The following is a 20,472-nucleotide window of genomic DNA, read 5'->3' as shown; positions in this document are numbered from 1 at the left end:
TACCAATTACACATAGCTGGTTAAATATTTGGAGGGGAGACTGCCCAAAACACCAGAGATGTCTGTCCTAAAAAAAATATCAGCATTCTGGATGAAGATGATAACAAACCATATTTGTATTGCTACCAAGAAAACAGCATGGATGTATCCACAAAGTCACCAGGAGTGTTGGTGGTTTAACTTTCCCGTTTTTAAAAGCAGAAAACAATGTTTTATCCCCGTGACTTTATTCCTTTCCCTCCTTAAAGATGTGCAAGGGCCCAAAGGTTTGTATCTTGTAGTTTCTCTAGCAGATTAACAGAGTTGGAAGGGACCTTGTAGGTCATCTAGTCCAACTTTCCCCCCCCAAGCAGGAGACCCTACACCATTTCTAACAGATGGCAGTCCAGTCTCTTCTTGAAAGTCTCAAGTGATGAAGCTCCCACAACATCCGAAGGCAACTTCTGTTCCATGGGTTGATTGTTCTCACTGTCAGAAAATTTCTCCTTATTTCCAGGTTGAATCTCTCCTTGGTCAATTTCCATCCATTATTCCTTGTCTGGCCTTCGGGTGCTTTGGAGAATAGGTTGACCCCCTTCCTCCTCTCTGTGGCAGCCCCTCCAATATTGGAAGACTGCTCTCATGTCTCCCCTGGTCCTTCTCGTCACTAGACAAGCCATGCCCGGTTCCTGCAACCAGTCTTTGTATGTTTTAGCCTCCAGTCCCCTAAGCATCCTGCTTGCTCTTCTCTGCACTCTTTCTAGAGTCTCAACATCTTTTTTATAGTGTGGTGACCAAAACTGGATGCAGTGTTCTAGGTGTGGTCTTACTAAGGCTTTATAGAGTGGTATTAGTACCTCCCTTGATCTTGATTGTATCCCTCTGTTAATGCAACTTAAGATTCCATCGGCTTCTTTGGCTGCCACCGTACACTGTTGGCTTATATTTAATTGGTTGTCCACTAAGATTCCAAGACCCCTCTTCACAGTCACTGCTATTAAGCCTGGTTTCACCTCAGATTCTGATGTCTTCATGGAGACATCTGTGTGGGCTTCTTACCAGTCATGATTGAAGTGGTTGGCTCATATTTAATTGTGTGAAGGAGATCCTGCCCCTTACAACCATTCATCTAGTGAGTCTTACTTCTAGGTGTGGTCTTACTAATCCCAGTAAGACAAAGCTCAAGACTTGCTTAGACCCAGTTTTAGCAGCTGCCCTTGGACACTAGATCAAGCATGGACAGTTTTAATGTTGATATTGTGAGTTTCCCCATGCAGCTGTCTCTAATGTTGTCTGAAGGATGCAAAAGGGGATTGATCCAGTAGTCGATTTCAAAAATTTTTACTACCAGTTCTGTGGGCGTGGCTTGGTGGGCGTGGCATGGCTTGGTGGGCGTGTCAGGGGAAGGATACTGTAAAATCCCCATTTCCTCCCAATCAGCTGGGACTTGGGAGGCAGAGAATAGATGGGGGTGGGGCCAGTCAGAATGTTTACTACCGGTTCTCCGAACTACTCAAAATTTCCGCTACCGGTTCTCCAGAACTGGTCAGAACCTGCTGAAACCCACCTCTGGATTGATCACATGACCAGCAAATATGAACCCGTTACCAAACAGCTGAATTTTGATGGGAATGCTGCAAAGGTTGCAACTATGAAAAATGCCCATCTTTTTCCAGTGCCATTATAACTTCGAACAGTCACTAAACGAACTGTCGTAAGGGCAGAACTACATGTATGTTTTAATGATAACTGGCCTATTGGGAAAGGAGCTAATTTAACCTACCTGGGTGTCCTTGTATTAACCTCGCTTTTCAGGAGATGAGAAATTTTATATTATTTATTTGACTCACAGCAGGCATTTCTCTCCCCCAACCCCACCGGTTTCCCTGCCCCAGTTATCGGGTGGGGGAAAGATTGCCAGCCTTAGACATGATGACTTGGTATCTCTCTCCTGCTTTAAATCCTTCCATTGAGAATGAGTGAGAACAATCAACCCATGGAACAGAAGTTGCCTTCAGAAGTTGTGGGAGCTTCATCCCTGGAAGCTTTCAAGAAGAGATTGGACTGCCATCTGTCAGAAATGGTGTAGGGTCTCCTGCTTGGGTGGGGTGGAGGTGGGGTTGGACTAGATGACCTACAAGGTCCCTTCCAATTCTTGTTAATCTGAATCTAATGCACATAGTTTTGATGCAAACCTCTACTCTTTTGCAGATTTCTTTCCGCGACGCCTCCCTTTTGTTTTACATTCATTTGCTTCGTGCTGGCTTTTGAAACCATATGAGCTAAGACCCTCCTTTAAAACATAGCAATCTTTGTTCCCCACCCCACTCCAAAAAAATAAACACCTGTCATACATGATTTGGTCTACCCACCTTTCCAGAATGAGTAGGACTCACTTTGGCAGCCATCTCCAATGTTTATCCGCACATGAAGTGAGGTGCAGAAAATATTATTACAAAGTGAGACATGAATGCCCAACAGGATGAGACACCTTCTCCTTTTGTCGTTATGCAGATAAGATTCCCCTCAGGAGGAACTGAAAGCTGGAAACATGTTATATTTGTACCGGTTTATTTAGAGGATGTTGTTTTGCAGGTTTGGGGGGGATATTTCCAGGGGACACGATGACATATATTACGGAAATCCTATTTAGTTCTTTTTCTTTTGTAATTTTATCTATACGGTTTTCTTTAGCATGCATAAGTAAACGGTGTACTGTCTGAGTCAATTTAACTTATACATAATAATAGCAAGAGACTTGATATACCACTTTACAGTGCTTTTACAGCCCTCTCTAAGCGGTTTACAGAATCAGCCTCTTGCCCCCAACAATCTGGGTCCTCATTTTACCCACCTTGGAAGGCTGACTCAACCTTGAACCGGTCAGGATTGAACTGCATTTTAATTGCAAAATTAGCTTGCAATACTGTATTCTAATCACAAGGAAGGAAGGAAGGAAGGAAGGAAGGAAGGAAGGAAGGAAGGAAGGAAGGAAGGAAGGAAGAAAAGAAGAAGGGAAGGTGGGAGGGAGGGAGGGAGGGAGGGAGGGAGGAAGGAAGGAAGGAAGGAAGGAAGGAAGGAAGGAAGGAAGGAAGGAAGGAAGGGACAATAGCACTAGCACTTAGACCTATATACCGCTTCACAGTGCTATACAGCCCTCTCTAAGCAGTTTACAGAGTCAGCCTCTTGCCCCCAACAATCTGGGTCCTCATTTTACCCACCTTGGAAGGCTGAGTCAACTTTGAGCCTGGTGAGATTCCTGAAGGCCTTTGCAGCCGATAACAGAGCTCCGGATTGCTCCGGAGTTCTGTTATCGGCTGCAAAGGCCTTCAGGAAAGCCTTGCTGGCTTCAAGAGAAATGGGTTGAGGTGTGCGAGGCCCAATTGCAACTGTCCAAAGGTAAGTAGTTGGGTAGCTCCACCCCCTCCATCCCCACTCTAGCTTAATTTTTACCTGTGCATCCTGGAGTGGGCGGGGTCTTAATTAGGGCTTATTTTGGGGGGCGGTAGGGCTTATATTGGGCACACGTGTAAAAATCAAGCTAGGACTTACTGTCTGAGTAGGGTGTATTTTCGGGGAAACACAATATGTGTGAAAAACTGCTGTTGTAACTAAATGAACTATTATTAAGTCAAGGACTACCAGTGTTTGAACAAACATCCCTTACTACCCTGTTTCCTCTAAAATAAGACATCCCCTGATAATCGACCCAATTGGGCTTTTGAGCCCATGCACTAAAATAAGACACCCCCCCTGAAAATAAGCCCTCCCTGAAAATATTTAAATGCATGCACAGCTGGTCCCCGCCATTTCCTCTGGTTTCCTCCACGTGCCCCAAAATAATAGGACCTCCCCGAAAATAAGGCCAAGCACTTATTTCAGGGTTTAAAAAAATATAAGACAGGGTCTTATTTTCGGGAAAACACGGTACTATTGTAACAGACTTATCCTGAGTTGCTGGGCAAACCTGGCAAGTTTGCTAAATTGTTCCAATTCAAATAAAAAAAGGACACCTTTTAACCCGATAATTAACTTCCAAAATAGAAAAGGGGATGAAAAAGCCTCTGTAGCGAGGTTCGATTCGTGAAAACATCAAAAGTTAGCTTGTTTCCACTAATTTTTGATGCTGTTTCAAGATTTCCTGGATGTCTTTTTCCTCATCCTTGCTTGGCCCATTAGATACAAAATTGATTTCTCTTCATTTGGCCCTGGCTAGGCTTTCTAATTAAACACCGAGTTTAATTATATCACAAAAGGGTGCAATGTAGATCTTAATTACTACCAGCAGCCCTCGGGGAATAACTGAGAGATAATGGGCAAAAGAAAATTCAATAGAATGCTGAAAAATCCCCCTCCCCCGAATGACAGCCTGTATTCAAAATCCAAATGGAGATTCAAAATGTGCTCGATTCCTCGTTGACGTTGGAATCCAGTGGATCTTATGAGTGTAAGTTTAATTTTCATCCAAGCTTAGGAAATTGAAGGAGAACTCAGTTCCTTTAAAACATTTTCCCTCCTGCCTTCTCAAGAGTAAGGTAAAGGTAACGGTTCCCCTCACATATATGTGCTAGTCGTTCCTGACTCTAGGGGGCAGTGCTCATCTCCGTTTCTAAGCCAAAGACCCACCTAGCTAGCTTTCATGGCTAAAACAAGACTACATCACCATCTCCTGGTGATTGGCCCAAAGTCACCCAGCCAGCTTTCATAGTTTAGGGAGGACTTGAACTCACAGTCTCTTGCTTTCTAGCCTGGTGCTTTAACCACTAGACCAAACTGCCTCTCCTAGTTTGCCTTGGTGTTGAATGTTGGCTATTGCAAGGTAAAGGGAAAGGTTCCCCTTGCACATATGTGCTAGTCATTCCTGATTCTAGGGGGCGGGGCTCATCTCCATTTTTAAGCCGAAGAGCCAGCGCTGTCCAAAGACGTCTCCGTGGTCATGTGGCCAGCATGACTCAACGCCAAAGGTGCACAGAACGCTGTTACCTTCCCACCAAAGGGGGTCCCTATTTTTCTACTTGCATTTTTTACGCGCTTTCGAACTGCTAGGTTGGCAGAAGCTGGGACAAGTCACGGGAGCTTACTCCATTATGCAGCACTATGGATTCAAACCACTGAAGTGCCGACCTTTCTGATCGACAAGCTCAGCATCTTAGCCACTGAGCCACCACATCCCAAGAGTATTAGGACTAAAAGGTTCAACTGACTTTCTAAATTTTGTACTGATATGGGGCCTGGCATTCATGCCATACCCCCTTCCTCTAATAATCTTTTCTTTTTGAAGGTGGGGAGGAGGAGGAGGAGGAGGAGGAGGGGAATGACTATGGAGTCCTTGGTGCTCTTTGAGCTTGGTGGCTTTCTTGCAGATCTTTCATGACCCAACTAGGTAACATCATCAGTGCTAAAGGGAGTGGGGTGTGCAGAGAGGAGGGGAAGCGGACGAAGGGAGATGAAGAGGACTCTGTGATCCTAGGTGCTCTCTCAGCTTGGTGGTTTTCTTGCAGATGTTTCATGACTCAACTAGGTAACATGATTATGAGCCATGGTGGCTCAGTGGTTAGAGTGCAGTACTGCAGGCTACTTCTGCTGACTGCCGGCTGCCAGCAGTTTGGCAGTTCAATTCTCGCCAAGGTTGACTCAGCCTTCCATCCTTTCGATGTGGGTAAAATGAGGACCCGGATTGTCGGGGGCAAGTGGCTGACTCTGTAAACTGTTTAGAGAGGGCTCTAAAGCATTGTGAAGCAGAATATAAGTCTAAGTGCTATTGCTATTGCTATATCAGTGCTAGAAAATGGGTTTCCTGGGACGAGGAGAAGGAGGAGGAGAGGAGGAGGAGGAGGAGGAGGAGGAGGAGGAGGAGGAGGAGGAGGAGGAGGAGGAGGAGGAAGAAGAAGAAGAAGAAGAAGAAGAAGAAGAAGAAGAAGAAGAAGAAGAAGAAGAAGAAGAAGAAGAAGAAGAAGAAGAAGAAGAAGAAATAATTATGATATCTTAAACACCATAAAACATCAACATCTGCCTATCCAAGCTCCTTGGAAAGGACTCAATAGGTGGTCAAAAATTTCAAATCCAGTCTGAACATCTGGCTGATTGTGCAATGAACCAATAATAATCTATTTTTCTTTAGCATTTGAGAAATTTGGAAGAGAGAGCAAAAACACAGCCAAATTGCAAAGCTGCTGGTTTGTCATTTGGGGGGTCGGGGTCATATTTTAGTGACTCTAAATCAGGGTTGAAATCCAGCAGGTTTTGACAGGTTCTGGAGAACCAGTAGCAGAAATTTTGACCAGTTCGGAGAACCAGCAAATACCGCCTCTGGCTGGCTCCAGAGTGCGGTGGGAATGGGGATTTTGCAGTATCCTTCTCCTGCCATGCCCACCAAGCCACACCACACCTACCAAGCCACGCCCACAGAACTGGTAGTAAAAAAAATAATCTAAGTTCCTTGTTTACAACCAGCGGTCTCTAATCCAATTAGAAAAATTGGTCCCAAAATGAGGGGGGAGGGGAAATCACCATCATGCTCTTCAAACCAACAAATGGTTAATTACCCTGAGCCATCTTGGTTTTTAATTATAAATAGCAACAGTTTATATGAGAGTTTTGCAGGAGTTTCTCCTGAACATCTGAAAATCATCAGACACGAATTCTAAGACATGCGTAGGATTGTGCTGAGAGTTATTTTAAGCTCTATCCGTCTCTGAATGGAACAGAATCAGCGAAGCAACGAAACGATTTTTAAAGAGAATGCGTATTTGTTTTGATGTTAACAGTTGACCTGGGAAATTCACACTATTTCAAAGCTTTTTTTTTTTTGAACATCTTAATCTGCATATTTTTAAGGAGCTACAGTTCCACCGACATTGAGTTTGTTATTTTAATTGGGCCTGAAAGTATCATTATAAAAGCACACACGCATACATATATGCACGCACATGCAATCTGAAAATAAACAATCAAAAAGGCAGAAACCTACTGCATATAAAATGTGTTCAAGGCCAGGCTATGAACACTTGATAAACAGGGACCGGATTTCTTCTGGAACGGACTCGTCACCAAAAATAGTTTTGTTTCTTTCGTGTTTTGCTGAAGGCGGAGGTACAATTTTGCAAGTCGAATCCATCAGTTGAAGTGGAGAATAAGAAGAGAATGCAAAGAACATTGAGACAAGTCAGATACAGTTAGTCCTCGATTTAGGATCACAACTGAGCCCCAAATTTACCAGTTTTTTTGGAGTATAAGATGCACCTTAGTTTTTGGGGAGGAAAATAAGAAAAAATCTGATTGGCCTCCTGGAATGCCCCCAATCAGCTGCTTCCAGAGGTGAATTTTAGCAACAGGTTCCTTGGTTGTGAGCTCTGTGCCTTGCTTTTTTTTTTTTTTTTTTTTTGCTTTATTTCCTGCCTCTGAAAGCCTCCGAAATGGAGCTTCAGGAAAAAAAGCCTCTGAAGCTCTGTTTGGAGATTTCTTTTCTGAAGCTCTGTTTGGGGGCTTCTTTTCGGAAGCTCTGTTTGGAGGCTTTTTTTCTGAAACTCTGTTTGGGGGGCTTCTTTTTGGAAGCTCTGTTTCTGATGCTTTTTTCAGCATCTGAAACCTCCATTTGAGAAGCTGGGCAGGGCTACATTCAGAGTATAAGACGCACCCAGATTTTCACCCTCTTTTTTGGGGAAAAAAGGTGAATTTTATACTCCGAAAAATACAGTATGTTGCCAAGTGAGACGTTGGTTAAGTGAGTGTTGCCCCATTTTACGATCTTTCTTGCCACAGTTGTTAAATGAATCGGGCTTCCCCATTGACTTTGCTTTTCGGCAAAAGGGGAATCACATCACTCCGGGACACTGCAACCATCATAAGTATGAATCAGTTGCCAAGAATCTGAATTGTGATCACGTGACTACAGAGAGGTTGCAACCGTTGTGTGAAAAATGGTCCTAAGTCACTTTTTTCAATGCCATTGTAACTTCAAACAGTCATTAAATGAACTGCAGTATGTCAAAAACTACCTGTAAATTGGGGGCACTTTATTTTAGAATGTTCTCTTTAAAAAAAAAAAAAGAATTATCTCTTAATAGTTATAGCAACATCTCAGCCCTGGGGAAGGAGCAAAACATAAGAAAGACACCGAAAATAACCTCTCTTTAATTCTGTTTGATATAAGAGGGGTTGGAAGGCAAATTTGGTAAGCTGTCAAAATTCTGTTATTATACTACCCCACAACAACAACAAAAAGTACTCCTGTTATCCTTGCAATATTTGTTTCCTAACCTGGCCTACTTCAAAAAGCTGACATGCATTCTTGCAACCAGAACAGTGGTGTATTCAGCCGATTCAGACCGGTTCAGGAGAGCCGCTAGTCGCCACTAAAGCAGGTGCTTTGGAAAAAAGCTTGACCCCCTCCTCTCTGTGGCAGCCCCTCAAATACTGGAAGACTGCTATCATGTCTCCCCTGGTCCTTCTCTTCACTAGACCAGCCATGCCCAGATCCTGCAACCGTTCATCGTATGTTTTAGCCTCCAGTCCCCTAAGCATCCTGGTTGCTCTTCTCTGAACTCTTTCTAGAGTCTCAACATCTTTTTTATAGTGTGGTGACCAAAACTGGATGCAGGATTCTAGGTGTGGTCTTACTAAGGCTTTATAGAGTGATATTAGAACCTCCCTTGATCTTGATTGTTCCCCTCTGTAAATGCAATTTAAGATTCCATCGGCTACTTTGGCTGCTGCCACACACTGTTGGCTCATATTTAATTGGTTGTCCACTAAGACTCCAAGATCCCTCTTCACAATAGTCACTGCTATTAAGCCTGGTTTCACCTCAGTTTCTGATGTCTTCATGGAGACATCCGTGTGGATTTCTTACTAGTCATGATGGAAGTGGTTTGTCACTGTCTCCATCTCAGGAGATTCTTTTTATTTTACAATCAATTCTACTCTCCTGGTAATCTCCATCCAAGAAGATCTCCATCTTCTTGGATTGATCCTGCTTACAGTGGCTTCTGACCCTGGAAAAATGGGGCTAGAGGTTGCTTCTTCCAGAGACTTAGGCAGGGGTATGCTGCTGGGGGTTCACCTCTAAAATTCTGTGCAGTTTGGAGAACACCCAAATCCCACTCCCTGCTGACCCCGCCCACCCCACCCCGCCCCTCCCAGGAGTCCCCACACGGCCCTTTTTGGATGTAGGTAAGTGTAGGGCGCCTGCGGAGGCTCGGGGAGGGAGAAAAACTGGCCTACTGGAAGTTTGGGAAGGCCGGAATCGGGCCTCCAGAGGGCCGCCGGAGCCTGGGGAGGCCGTTTTCGTCCACCTGGAGGCTCGAGGAAAGCCTCCGGAGCCCAGGGTGGGCAAAAATGGTAGTGCAGGAGGCCGACTAGGCCACGCCCACCATGGCCACACCCACCCAGCAACCAAGCAGAGAACCCCTTGCTAAAATTTTTGAAGCCCACCCCTGGACTTAGGGACTCTTACTTAGAAACCATTTTTATTGAATTCAATGGGCCTTTTCTGCTGAAAGCACGCATGGTTTTATTGAGCTTAGCTGGCCATCATCATTTTGGAAGGAAGTTGAAACACTGATGTAGAGAAATTGTGCCGTTTATTGTTTCAGAGATAATTGGTTGCGTTTCCCAGTGCCTGAAGTGTTTGGCTTTTTTTGTGAAGAAATATTTGTTTGACGGAATAATAAGTTTTATATTTCCGTGTTGCTTATTATGCTCTCTGACCTACGGCGGAGACAGTAAACAGTTGCAAATTTGTGCCAACAAGGCTTAAATTGGTCTCAGCTATAATTCCTTTCTCCACAGGGAGCCCAGGGAACTGTAGTTCAGTCAGGAGCTGAGGAGAAAAAAAGAGGATTTTTCAATAACTTCATGGTGTGGTCGCTCCTGAGATGACAGGAAAGGGATTTGCAGGCTTTGGGGGGGTTAATTAGCACATCTGGAATTGGAAAAATAAGATGGGATGGACACCTGCGCAAAATGGCCATTGTTTGCCAGGAGGAAGATATACGTCAACTTCTGTGGACCTCAGATATGTACGTGATCAATATAGCTGAACCATCTTCCCTCTTTCTGTGGTCAAGTCCTGAAAAGAAAGCATCGGGGAAGTACCTCCTGCCATTTTGTTTTCTAAGATATTGGCATTGAACCACTACCTCCTATTTGTCTCCTCCTCCTCCTCCTCCTCCTTCTCCTCCTCCCTGCAAACCCCACTCCCTGATGATGTTACCTATTTGGATAATGAAACATCTGCAAGAAAACCATGAAGCTCAGAGAGCACCAAGGGCCGCAGAGTTCTCCTGCTCCTCCTCCATCTCTACTACTATGAAAAAATATCCTTCTTCTCTTTTTCCTTCTCTTCCTTTTCCTCCTTCTCCTTCTCCTTCTCCTCTTCTTTCTCTTTCCTCCTCTCCTCCCTCTCCTCCTTCTCCTTCTCCTTCTCCCACTCTCTCCTCCTCCTTCTCGCCTTTCTCCTTCTCTTTCTTCCCGAACCATTTCTGCAACTAAAGAAACACTAGAGATGACATTTTACTTTGAACTAATTTTATTCCAGCTAGTTAAAAGAATGTATTTTCAACCGTCGGTTATGATTAGAGCTTGGGGACTTCTCCAATTCTTGGGGAAGCATGAAAGCATTACCGAATCAAGGCTGGTACAATCCAGGGCTGAGATAGACATCACCCAGTGTGTAGGGAGGGGGAGCTTTTGAAGAGATGCTCTCACTTACACCCAAGGGTACAATTCTATGTTTTGGGGGTAAATCCAGCATCCCTGAGAAGGGGAGGTTTAAGTGACTGCCCGTCTCAGTCGGAAAATTACCTCTGCACCAGAGGTGGGTTCTACTTACCTTTACTACCGGTTTGCAGATGCGCAGATCACCAATGACAACATCCGGGGCAGTGGGCGGGGCCTCCCTCTGATTTTACTACCGGTTCTTGCGAACTGGTCCGAACCAGGGGCAACCCACCACTGCCCTGCACTATATTCGAGGGACAAGTGGTTCTAGCAATTTTCCTTTCAACAACATTTTTTACGAAATTGCAAGGCAGTGATTCTTTTTCTTTTTTTCTTTTTCCCCCCTCTGTAAGTTTGGGTTTTGACTTTTTCTGCACGATTCAGCTTACCAAGCAGGAGTGACCTGCTGAGTAAATTATATATAAGACCTGAAAATTGAGGTGCCTAAAATATTAATTTCTTTGCATGGTAGCAATATCTTCTGAACCAACCCCCTCTCTGCCTCTCCCGCAACTCCCACCGTCCAATCTCCAGCTGAAAAAAGGGGGTTTTTTTCTCCAGTCTTTGCTTAGTCCACAATTCATGTCCTACTTTGTACTTGGTACAGATCAGCCATGGACAGCTAAGGTCTTCTGCTCTGTCAGATTAAACGTTAAGGAAAGCCATAGGCTAAGAAGGGAACCAAACTTTTGATGCAAATCAAAAATCAAACAACTCATCTAACTAAAACTCCCTTTTGATGACTCTGTAATCTCTTCATTCAGGGTAGAGTTTGGGCACCTGAATGGAACTGAGCATTTGCCAGCTGGATGCCTTTCCTGATGCCTATGTGGAGTTCACAGCAGATGTTTTCTCTTTGTGCCTAGAAACATCTTTCACTGCCTAGGATTGAACTCTCAACCTTCCAAGTGGGTGTGAGCTTCTTCACCATTACACTACCATGCCGCTCACAACCCATCTAACTAGGGTAGATAAAAATCCTACCATTCACACATACTGATCTCGGTTTCTGTGAAAGTTAGTTAGGATTGGGGGGGGGTTGTGTTTATTTCTTTCCCCTGTTTGCATGATTTTTGTGTGGAGAACATTGAGTGAACTCGGTCTGTTTGCTCATGGTTCAAGATATTGTATGAACCCATAAAACAAGTTAATTCAGTTTAAGCCTGTTGTAGGACAGAACCCAATGCTGGAGTCTACGCACTCATATGGCCAAGTCTGGTTTTCATAGTATATTAATCCAAATCAAGGAAGGGAAAAAAACCCAGTTTATTTAGTAGTAACATACCTTCATTTGAAACTATGATTTGTTATTGGTTTAAACAACTCCTGGCTTATTTTAAATATGATTGGTTGTTGTAAGTGAATCCAGAGCCTGGCCTTTTGTGTTTCTACTCCATTTATATCTGCTACACAAAAGAAATGGAGAACCAAGCCGGAAATTCTCTGAACAAGCTGCCATTGATTCGCTCAATAGTTCAATAAACCATGTGTCAACTCGCAAAGCATCCCTGGCCTGCTCTCAAGTTGCCATCAGCAAGGGGGGATGGGGAACCGAGGAAACAGCATGGCAGCACAAAGACAGATGCACATTCCAGATTTATCTCTCTCAAGGCTGTATCCCAGGGTTACCCACAGCGGCCAGAGGGGAGTGGTCTCTACAATCCGTGAAATTCTCCGGTGGGAATATGATTGATGACACACCCGGGGGGGAGGGGGGAAACAGGGTGATGATTGGGGTGTAAATTATGTAGGGTCAGAGCTGGCTTCACTTGGGAACATGGTGACATGAAGCTCCTAATAAATAACTGGATTTCTTTTGAAGCTTAGGGCATTCGTCGGAACCCTGACACCATGGTTAAAAAAACCCGTTAAATTAGTGTTGCCTGCAAACGTATTTACCTTGATTTTTTTTTCAGCTTTCCCTTCCCACCAGAGAGCAGAATTTACAAGAAATTTCTCACCTGCTTTCATGCATTTCCTTTCCTTTCCAAAATGCGACTTTTGACTTTTTCAAAAGCAAGGTCCAAAAAAATCAAAGTGGTGGATTATGCTTGAGAGGGGGAACCAAAAAAGATAAAATAAAATAAAGCATCTTAAGCACAATTGCTTTAGAAAACTGCTGAGGTCGCACATCCAGATTAGGAACGAATTTTAGCGCGGTGTTCGGTTTTACGGAGCTTGTTATAGATGCCGATGAAAGAAAGGGTGCGTTGCATTCGGAGAATTTGAAGACGGATCTAAAGCAATGGCTAATTCAATCAAGGGCTCTTCAGGTGAGCTTTTATTGCCATTAGACCCAATCTGCATAGCTAATTTGGCAAGCATTAGGTTCCTGCTGCTGATTTCATGTCTAATGTGCCCAACTACCACATTTCTAATATAAACCAGGGGTGAAGGTCCTTCCTTCCTTCCTTCCTTCCTTCCTTCCTTCCTTCCTTCCTTCCTTCCTTCCTTCCATCCATCCATCCATCCATCCATCCATCCATCCATCCATCCATCCACAGTGGTTAGAATGTAGTATTGCAGGCTAATTCAAGCTATTTCGATTTTCACTGGCTCAAGGTTGACTCCATCTTCCGTCCTTCCGAGGTCGGTAAAATGAGGACCCAGATTGTTGGCGACAATAGGCTGACTCTATAAACCGCTTAGAGAGGGATGTAAAGCACTGTGAAACAGTATATAAGTCTAAGTGCTAGTGCTATTATTCTTCCTTTTCCCCTTCTTCCCTCCCTCCCTCCCTCCCTCCCTCCCTCCCATCCATCCATCCATCCATCCATCCATGGTTGTGCAGTGTTACAATGCAATATTGCTGCTCACTGCCATGAGTTTGATCCTGACTGGCTCAAGGTTGCCTTAGCCTTCCATCCTTCCAAGGTGGATAAAACGAGGACCCAAATTGTCTTTCCTTCCTTCCTTCCTTCCTTCCTTCCTTCCTTCCTTCCTTCCTTCCTTCCTTCCTTCCTTCCTTCCTTCCTTCCTTCCTGCCTTCCATCCATCCATCCATCCATCCATCCATCCATCCATCCATCGTACACAGTGGATAGAATGCAGTATTGCAGGCTAACCCCACCGACTGCCAGCAGTTTGATCCTGACTGACTCAAGATTGACTCAGCCTTTCATCCTTCCGCGGTTGATAAAACGAGGACCCAGATTGTTGGGGGCAAGAGGCTGACTCTGTAAATCACTTAGAGAGGGCTGGAAAGCACTGTGAAGCAGTATATAAGTGCTATTTTCCTTCCTTCCTTCCTTCCTTCCTTCCTTCCTTCCTTCCTTCCTTCCTTCCTTCCTTCCCTCCCTCCCTCCCTCCCTCCCTCCTTCCTTCCTTCCTTCCTTCCTTCCTTCCTTCCTCCCTTCCTTCCTTAATGGTTAGAATGCAGTATTACAGGCTAATTCTGCCCACTGCCAGCAGTTCAATCCTGAATGGCTCAAGGTTGACTGAGCCTTCCATCCTTCCGAGGTCGGTAAAACGAGGACCCAGATTGTTGGGGGCAAGAGGCTGACTCTGTAAACCGCTTAGAGAGGGCTGTAAAAGCACTGTGAAGTGGTATATAAGTCTAAATGCTGTTGCTATTGCTGTCTCCTGATGTCCATAAGCTTTTTCCATTTGCTCATTCGCTCGGCCCTGCAATGGTTGGTGATTCTCCTCCTTTATTTTTCTCCTGAAAGATTCTTCCCAGGGGGGTGGAGGGGGTAGCAGTGATGGAAAATGATTGAAAAAGGAATAAATTCTTGGATCCTGCCCTCAACACCTTTTGCAGGGTACCTTGTAGTCTTCCATACTCTCTTGTCTTCCCATCCTCAGAGAGAAGTACCTAATGGTAAAAAAAAGGGGGGGGGGAAACATGATCATTATGTTGAAGTGTTGAGCGAGGAGGTCAGTGAATTTGACAAGAGGAAAAGAAGTCATTTCCCCTGGCATCATTAGCCGTATTTTAGAGAACAGGCACTGTAATTGCTATGGTAATTGGGCTCTGGAATTGCCTGTGAGAGCGTGTCGGTTATTTTTAATGTTAATTTCCGTGCAAGGGCAAGCGCCGGAGTGTTACTTTCATGAGGTGTGCGTTGCAGGAAATGTCAAAAAGGGCCTTGATGAATCCGATCAAAAACCTCACCTGGTCTATTAAACTGTCACAATCCCAGCCAGGGATTGCACGTTCCGGTTTTAGCCCGAGGGCTATTTCTCACGAATGGATTGATCCTTTGACTTCTTCCTTGCAATAGCAATATTAATAGCACTTATATACCGCTTCATAGTGCTTTGCAGCCCTCTCTAACAATACTGCATTCTAACCACTGTGCACCATGGATGAGTGGTGGGGAAGGAAGGAAGGAAGGAAGGAAGGAAGGAAGGAAGGAAGGAAGGAAGGAAGGAAGGAAGGAAGGAATAGCAATAGCACTTAGACTTATATACGGCTTTACAGTGCTTTCCAGCGCTCTCTAAGTGGTTTTACAGAGTCAGCTTGTTGCCCCCAACAATCTGGGTCCTCATTTTACCCACCCCGGAAGGATGGAAAGCTGAGTCAATCTTGAGTCGGTCAGGATAGAACTGCTGACAGTGGGCATAGTCAGTCTACAATACTGCAATCTAACCACTGTGCACCATGGATGGGTGGTGGGGAAGGAAGGAAGGAAGGAAGGAAGGAAGGAAGGAAGGAAGGAAGGAAGGAAGGAAGGAAGGAATAGCAATAGCACTTAGACTTATATACCACTTTATAGTGCTTTCCAGCCCTCTCTAAGTGGTTTTACAGAGTCAGCTTGTTGCCCCCAACAATCTGGGTCCTCATTTTACCCACTTCGGAAGGATGGAAGATTGAGTCAACCTGGTGAGATTCGAACTGCCAAATTGCAGGCAGCCGGCAGGCAGCAGAAGTAGCCTGCATTACTGCACTCTAACCACTGCGCCACTGCAGCTCATCTTGGATTGGAAGGATTATCAGACAATATCTGGAGGGAGAGTGACTTCTTTGGAAAGAGGTCATGTCTGAGATGGCTAGGATGGAGAGGAATGGCCATGCATGGTTGAGATGGCTGCGGAAGTAAAGCTCATGGACAGACAGAAGGAGGAAGCTAAGATGTCCCTCACCAGGAGACATTCAGAATCAGAATAGAGCTGGAATTGACTTTGGAGGTCTTCTCGTCCAATCCTCTGCTCAAGCAGGAGAACCTATGCCATTTCAGACAAGTGACTGTCCAGTCTCTTCTTTAAAAACTCCAGTGATAAAGCACCCACAACTTCTGAAGTTAAGCTTGTTCCATTGGTTAAATTGTTCTCACTGTCAGGAAGTTCCTCCTTAATTCCACGTTGCTTCTCTCCTTGATTAATTTCCATGCATTGCTTCGTGTCCTGCCTTCAGGTGCTTTGGAGAACAGGTCGACCCCTCTCCTCTTTGTGGTAGCCCCTCAAATACTGGAAGACTACTATCATGTTCCCCCACCCAGTCCTTCTTTTCACTAGATTGACTATACCCAATTCCTGCAACCGTTCTTCATACATTTTAGTCCCCAGTCCCTTAATCATCTTACTTGCTCTTCTTTGCACTTTTTCCCCCCAAAGACTCCCCAGTGGTGTAATCCACATTTTTTTTACTACTACAGTATGTGTGGTGTGGTGGGCGTGGCTTGGTGGGCATGGCAGGGGAAGGATACCGCAACATCCCCATTCCCTCCCCACTCCTGGGGGAAGGATATTACAAAATCTCCATTCCCACCGCACTCCAGGGGAAGGATACTGCAAAATCCCCATTCCCACTCCACTCCAAGGGAAGGATATTGCAAAATCTCCATTCCCACCTCACTTCAGGGGAAGGATACTGCAAAACCTTCATTCCCACCTCACTCCAGGGGAAGGATACTGCAAAATCTTCGTTCCCACCCCACTCAAGGGGAAGGCTACTGCAAAATCCCCATTCCCTCCCCACTCCAGGGGAAGGCTACTGCAAAATCCCCATTCCCACTGCACTCCAGGGAAAGGATACTGCAAAATCCCCATTCCCTCCCCATTCCTGGGGGAAGGATATTGCAAAATCTCCATTCCCACCCCACTCCTGGCGCCAGTCAGAGGTGGTATTTGCCCGTTCTCCGAACTGCTCAAAATTTCCGCTACCGGTTCTCCAGAACCTGTCAGAACCTGCTGGATTTCACACCCTGAGTCTCACCTTCTTTTTTGTAATGGGGGTGACCAAAACTGGATGTCGTATTCCAGGTGTGGCCTTAACACGGCTTTATAAAGCGGGTACTAATACTTCACGCGATTTTGATTCTGTGCCTCTGTTTATGTATGTTATTTATTTTATTATCAACATTTTTAACGCCCGTTACATTCCTAGACTTCTTTTTTCTTCTCTGCAGGTGCAAACAGATGTCCTATCCCGAGGACCTCCCCCAAATCTCGGTGGTCTTTATTTTTGTAAACGAAGCCTTGTCGGTCATCCTACGCTCAGTTCACAGCGTGGTGAATCACACGCCGTCCCACTTGCTCAAGGAAGTCATTCTGGTGGACGACAACAGCGACAACGGTAACTGTTCACAAGTGTTCGCAACGCCGGCTCGCTGGTTTGTGTTCCTGACTCTGTTACGCTTGCCTTGTCTGTCATGAGAGAAAGCAATTTGAGGTGGGATGCAGTAGTGGGTTCCACTTACACTCGCTACAGGTTCAGAACTGTGAGCGCTCATGTGTGCAGAACATCTGTGATGATGTCCGGGTGGGTGTGTGGAGCCTCCCATTGCTGCCATTACAGGTTCGCCCAAACCGGGGCGAACCGATAGAAATCCACCACTGGTGGGATAGGGAAAGAGATAGCTGAACTAGACATTCTTGCTGATTTCTTTACCCAGATAGTCCTCGATTTACAGCTGCCATTGAGCCCAAAATTTCTGTTGCTAAGTGAGACATTTGCTGAGTGAGCTTTGCCCCATTTGATGACCTTTCTCGCCACAGTTATAAAGCGAGTCACTTTCATGGCAACATGGCTGTTAAAGTCAATCTGGTTCCCTCGTTGACGTCGCTTGTCAGAAGGTCTCAAAAGGGGATCCCGTGAACTTCCGGGTGATGCTGCAACCGTCATGAGTACATGCCAGTTGCCAAGCATTTGAATCCGGATCACCTGGCTATGGGGATGCTGCAAAACAAACAACGGTTCTTAAGTCGCTTTTTTTCAGCGCCATTGTATCTTCAAATCAGTGGTGGGTTCCTCCCGGTTCAGCCCGGTTTGGCCGAACCGGTAGCGGTGACGATATGACATCACCAAACCGGTTCTCTTTGTTCAGGAGCTGGGCCCTCCCATCCCCCCACCCCACTCCCACCCCGCATTATTCTTACCTTTTATTTGGCCCTGCCCCCAATCTATTCGCTGCCTCCCGAGTCCCAGTTGATCGGCTAGAAGGAAAAAAACTGTTTAAACTCTTGCCGCGGGGCTTCAAAGGGCCGCCCTACAGCTGATCAGTGTTAAAAGGCAGTGTGGTGGTAGACCAGTGCCCTTGAAAAACAAATGGGTAGACCGGTGCCTCCAAAAACAAATGAGTAGACCAGTACAGCTCTGCAAGCAGTTAAAAGCCTGGTAGACCAGTACCTCTGCTAAATCCTAAAGAATTGTCACATGACCATTGAACCACGCCCACAAAATAAGCCACACCCACAGAACCAGTAGTAAAAAATTTTAGAACCCACTCCTGCTTCAAATGGTCAGTAAACGGACTGTTGTAAGTCAAGGACTCCCTGTAAATCAAGATTACGTAAAAATGCCACTGATTCCCCGATGAATAACATTGCCTCTTTTTCTATCTGCAGTTGAGCTGAAGTTTAATTTGGACCAATACGTCCACAAACGATACCCGGGTTTGGTGAAAATAGTTCGCAATAATAAACGAGAAGGGTTGATCCGAGCAAGAATCCAAGGTTGGAAAGCTTCGACGTCTCCAATTGTTGGTTTTTTTCGATGCTCATGTTGAATTCAACACCGGCTGGTAAGATGTTGTGCTAGTTGGCAAGCTTTCTGAAATTTCCAGCTGATGTAAGCTGACGAATCGGGGGGGAAAATATATGAGAAAAAGCAATGAACCGTACCTTACAGGTCCCCGCAACCCATCTCTTGCCACACGTATGTCTCTCTTTCACAAAAGAATATATTCTTGACTTGCTTATTTTACCTAGCTTTGTTATCTAACTTATAGCGTTTAAGCTACGCATTGCAATTTTATAGGTTACCACTTTTTATATTTTGCAATTTTACGCTAGTCATTCTATTCTGTTTTATCGTATACCATATTTTTCAGAGTATAAGACGCTCCAGACTTTAAGACGCACCTACCTTTTTTGGGGAGGAAAACAAGAAAAAAAAAATCTGCCTCTGCCTCCCAGCAATTTGCCTCCTTGCAGCAAACAGCAAACAGCCTGCTTTAGTTTCATTTTCATTTTCAGCACAGCCTGAATAGCACAAGAAAAAAAATCTGCCTCTGCCTCCCAGCAATTTGCCTCCTTGTAGCAAATGGGGCGCGTGGCAATAGGCAATGGCAATCCCTGCAGCCTGAAACAGCTGAGGGTCGGGAGGCCGATCCAACCGACAATCAGCTGCTTGTGCTAATCAGGCTGTGCTGAAGCTGAAATGGGCTGTTTGTTGCAAGGAGGTAAATTGCTGGGAGGCAGAGGCCAAAGGATGGGGGCCGGCAGGTGGGCGGGGCTACTTTCAGTGTATAAGATGCACCCAAATTTTCACCCTCTTTTTTTGGGGGGGGAAGTGTGTCTTATACTCCAAAAAATACAGTAAATATATTTTATTCCTCCTACTTCTCTGGTTGCAAAAAAACAAGGACACCCCAAAAGCTTATTTAAGAGTCGTTAGGGAAAAAAATAAAATACCATTCATGCAGTTCAGAAATAGGTTTTGAGACTGAGCTTGAAGGACCAAAGATATTTTTCAATAAGGAATTCATTAGACTCTTTGATAAACAAACCAAACCCACAGAGATTTTTCTCTAATGGGCAATCCATAAAGGACCTTGAGATGGCAATTTTAGAGCAGCCTTGTTTGAAAGGATCTCTTCAAGCTCAAGCTAATGTGCTCTGTCATGATCATTTCATGCCAATTAAAGAAAACCTTGTTCAAACTTCCAATTCCATCAGATGGTTTGCCTGCTAGGAAAGCTTGCTTGCAACTGGCCACATCCATCATATGGACACTTGGTGAAGACCCAAACTTCTTTCAGGTTAGCTGTGTCATGAGAGCATCTATCGGGTCCCCTCAATATAGGTGTTGTTGCTGCAGAGCTGGCAGCAGATTCGGACAGTGAGGAGGTTGAGGAGGAACGTGGGCCAGTCCTGGAGTCTGGGGAAGACTCTGACGAGGGCTCTGATTCGGAGGCAGAGAGGGAGCCAAGGCCATCTGGTAGTTCTTTGCTGCCTCCGGAGTCTGACATCAGCGAGGCAGAAGAACAGCGGGAGCCTGTTCCCAGTGTGCGCATGCACAGAGGTGCCAGGAGACAGGAACAATTAAGAAAACAGGGTTGACTTGGGAGTAAGGCTTGGAGATGATTGGCCCAGAGGTGGGTTTCAGCAGGTTCTGACCAGTTCTGGAGAACCGGGTAGCAGAAAGTTTGAGTAGTTCGGAGAACCGGTAGTAAAAATTCTGACTGGCCCCGCCCCCATCTATTCTCTGCCTCCCAAATCCCAGCTGTTCGGGAGGAAATGGGGATTTTGCCGTAACCTTCCCATGGATTGGGGAGGGAATGGAGATTTTACAGTATCCTTCCCCTGCCACGCCCACCAAGCCATGCCACA

General features: G+C 45.2%; 1 protein-coding gene across 1 annotated transcript in view; it reads left to right on the top strand.

Moving 5' to 3' along the window:
• GALNT9 (polypeptide N-acetylgalactosaminyltransferase 9) overlaps positions 1-20,472 on the top strand; it is a 125,255-nt gene that overhangs the window by 44,278 nt on the left and 60,505 nt on the right. The window contains 3 exon segments of the mRNA XM_070950740.1: positions 17,049-17,215; positions 18,487-18,626; positions 18,628-18,662. Coding sequence (XP_070806841.1) covers positions 17,049-17,215; positions 18,487-18,626; positions 18,628-18,662 — 342 coding nt within the window.

This window comes from Pituophis catenifer, unplaced genomic scaffold, assembly GCF_029215685.1.
Source record: "Pituophis catenifer annectens isolate HBS135680 unplaced genomic scaffold, rPitCat1.0.hap2 SCAF_10, whole genome shotgun sequence".
NCBI lineage: Eukaryota > Metazoa > Chordata > Lepidosauria > Squamata > Colubridae > Pituophis > Pituophis catenifer.
This window is presented reverse-complemented; position numbering and strand designations above follow the sequence as displayed.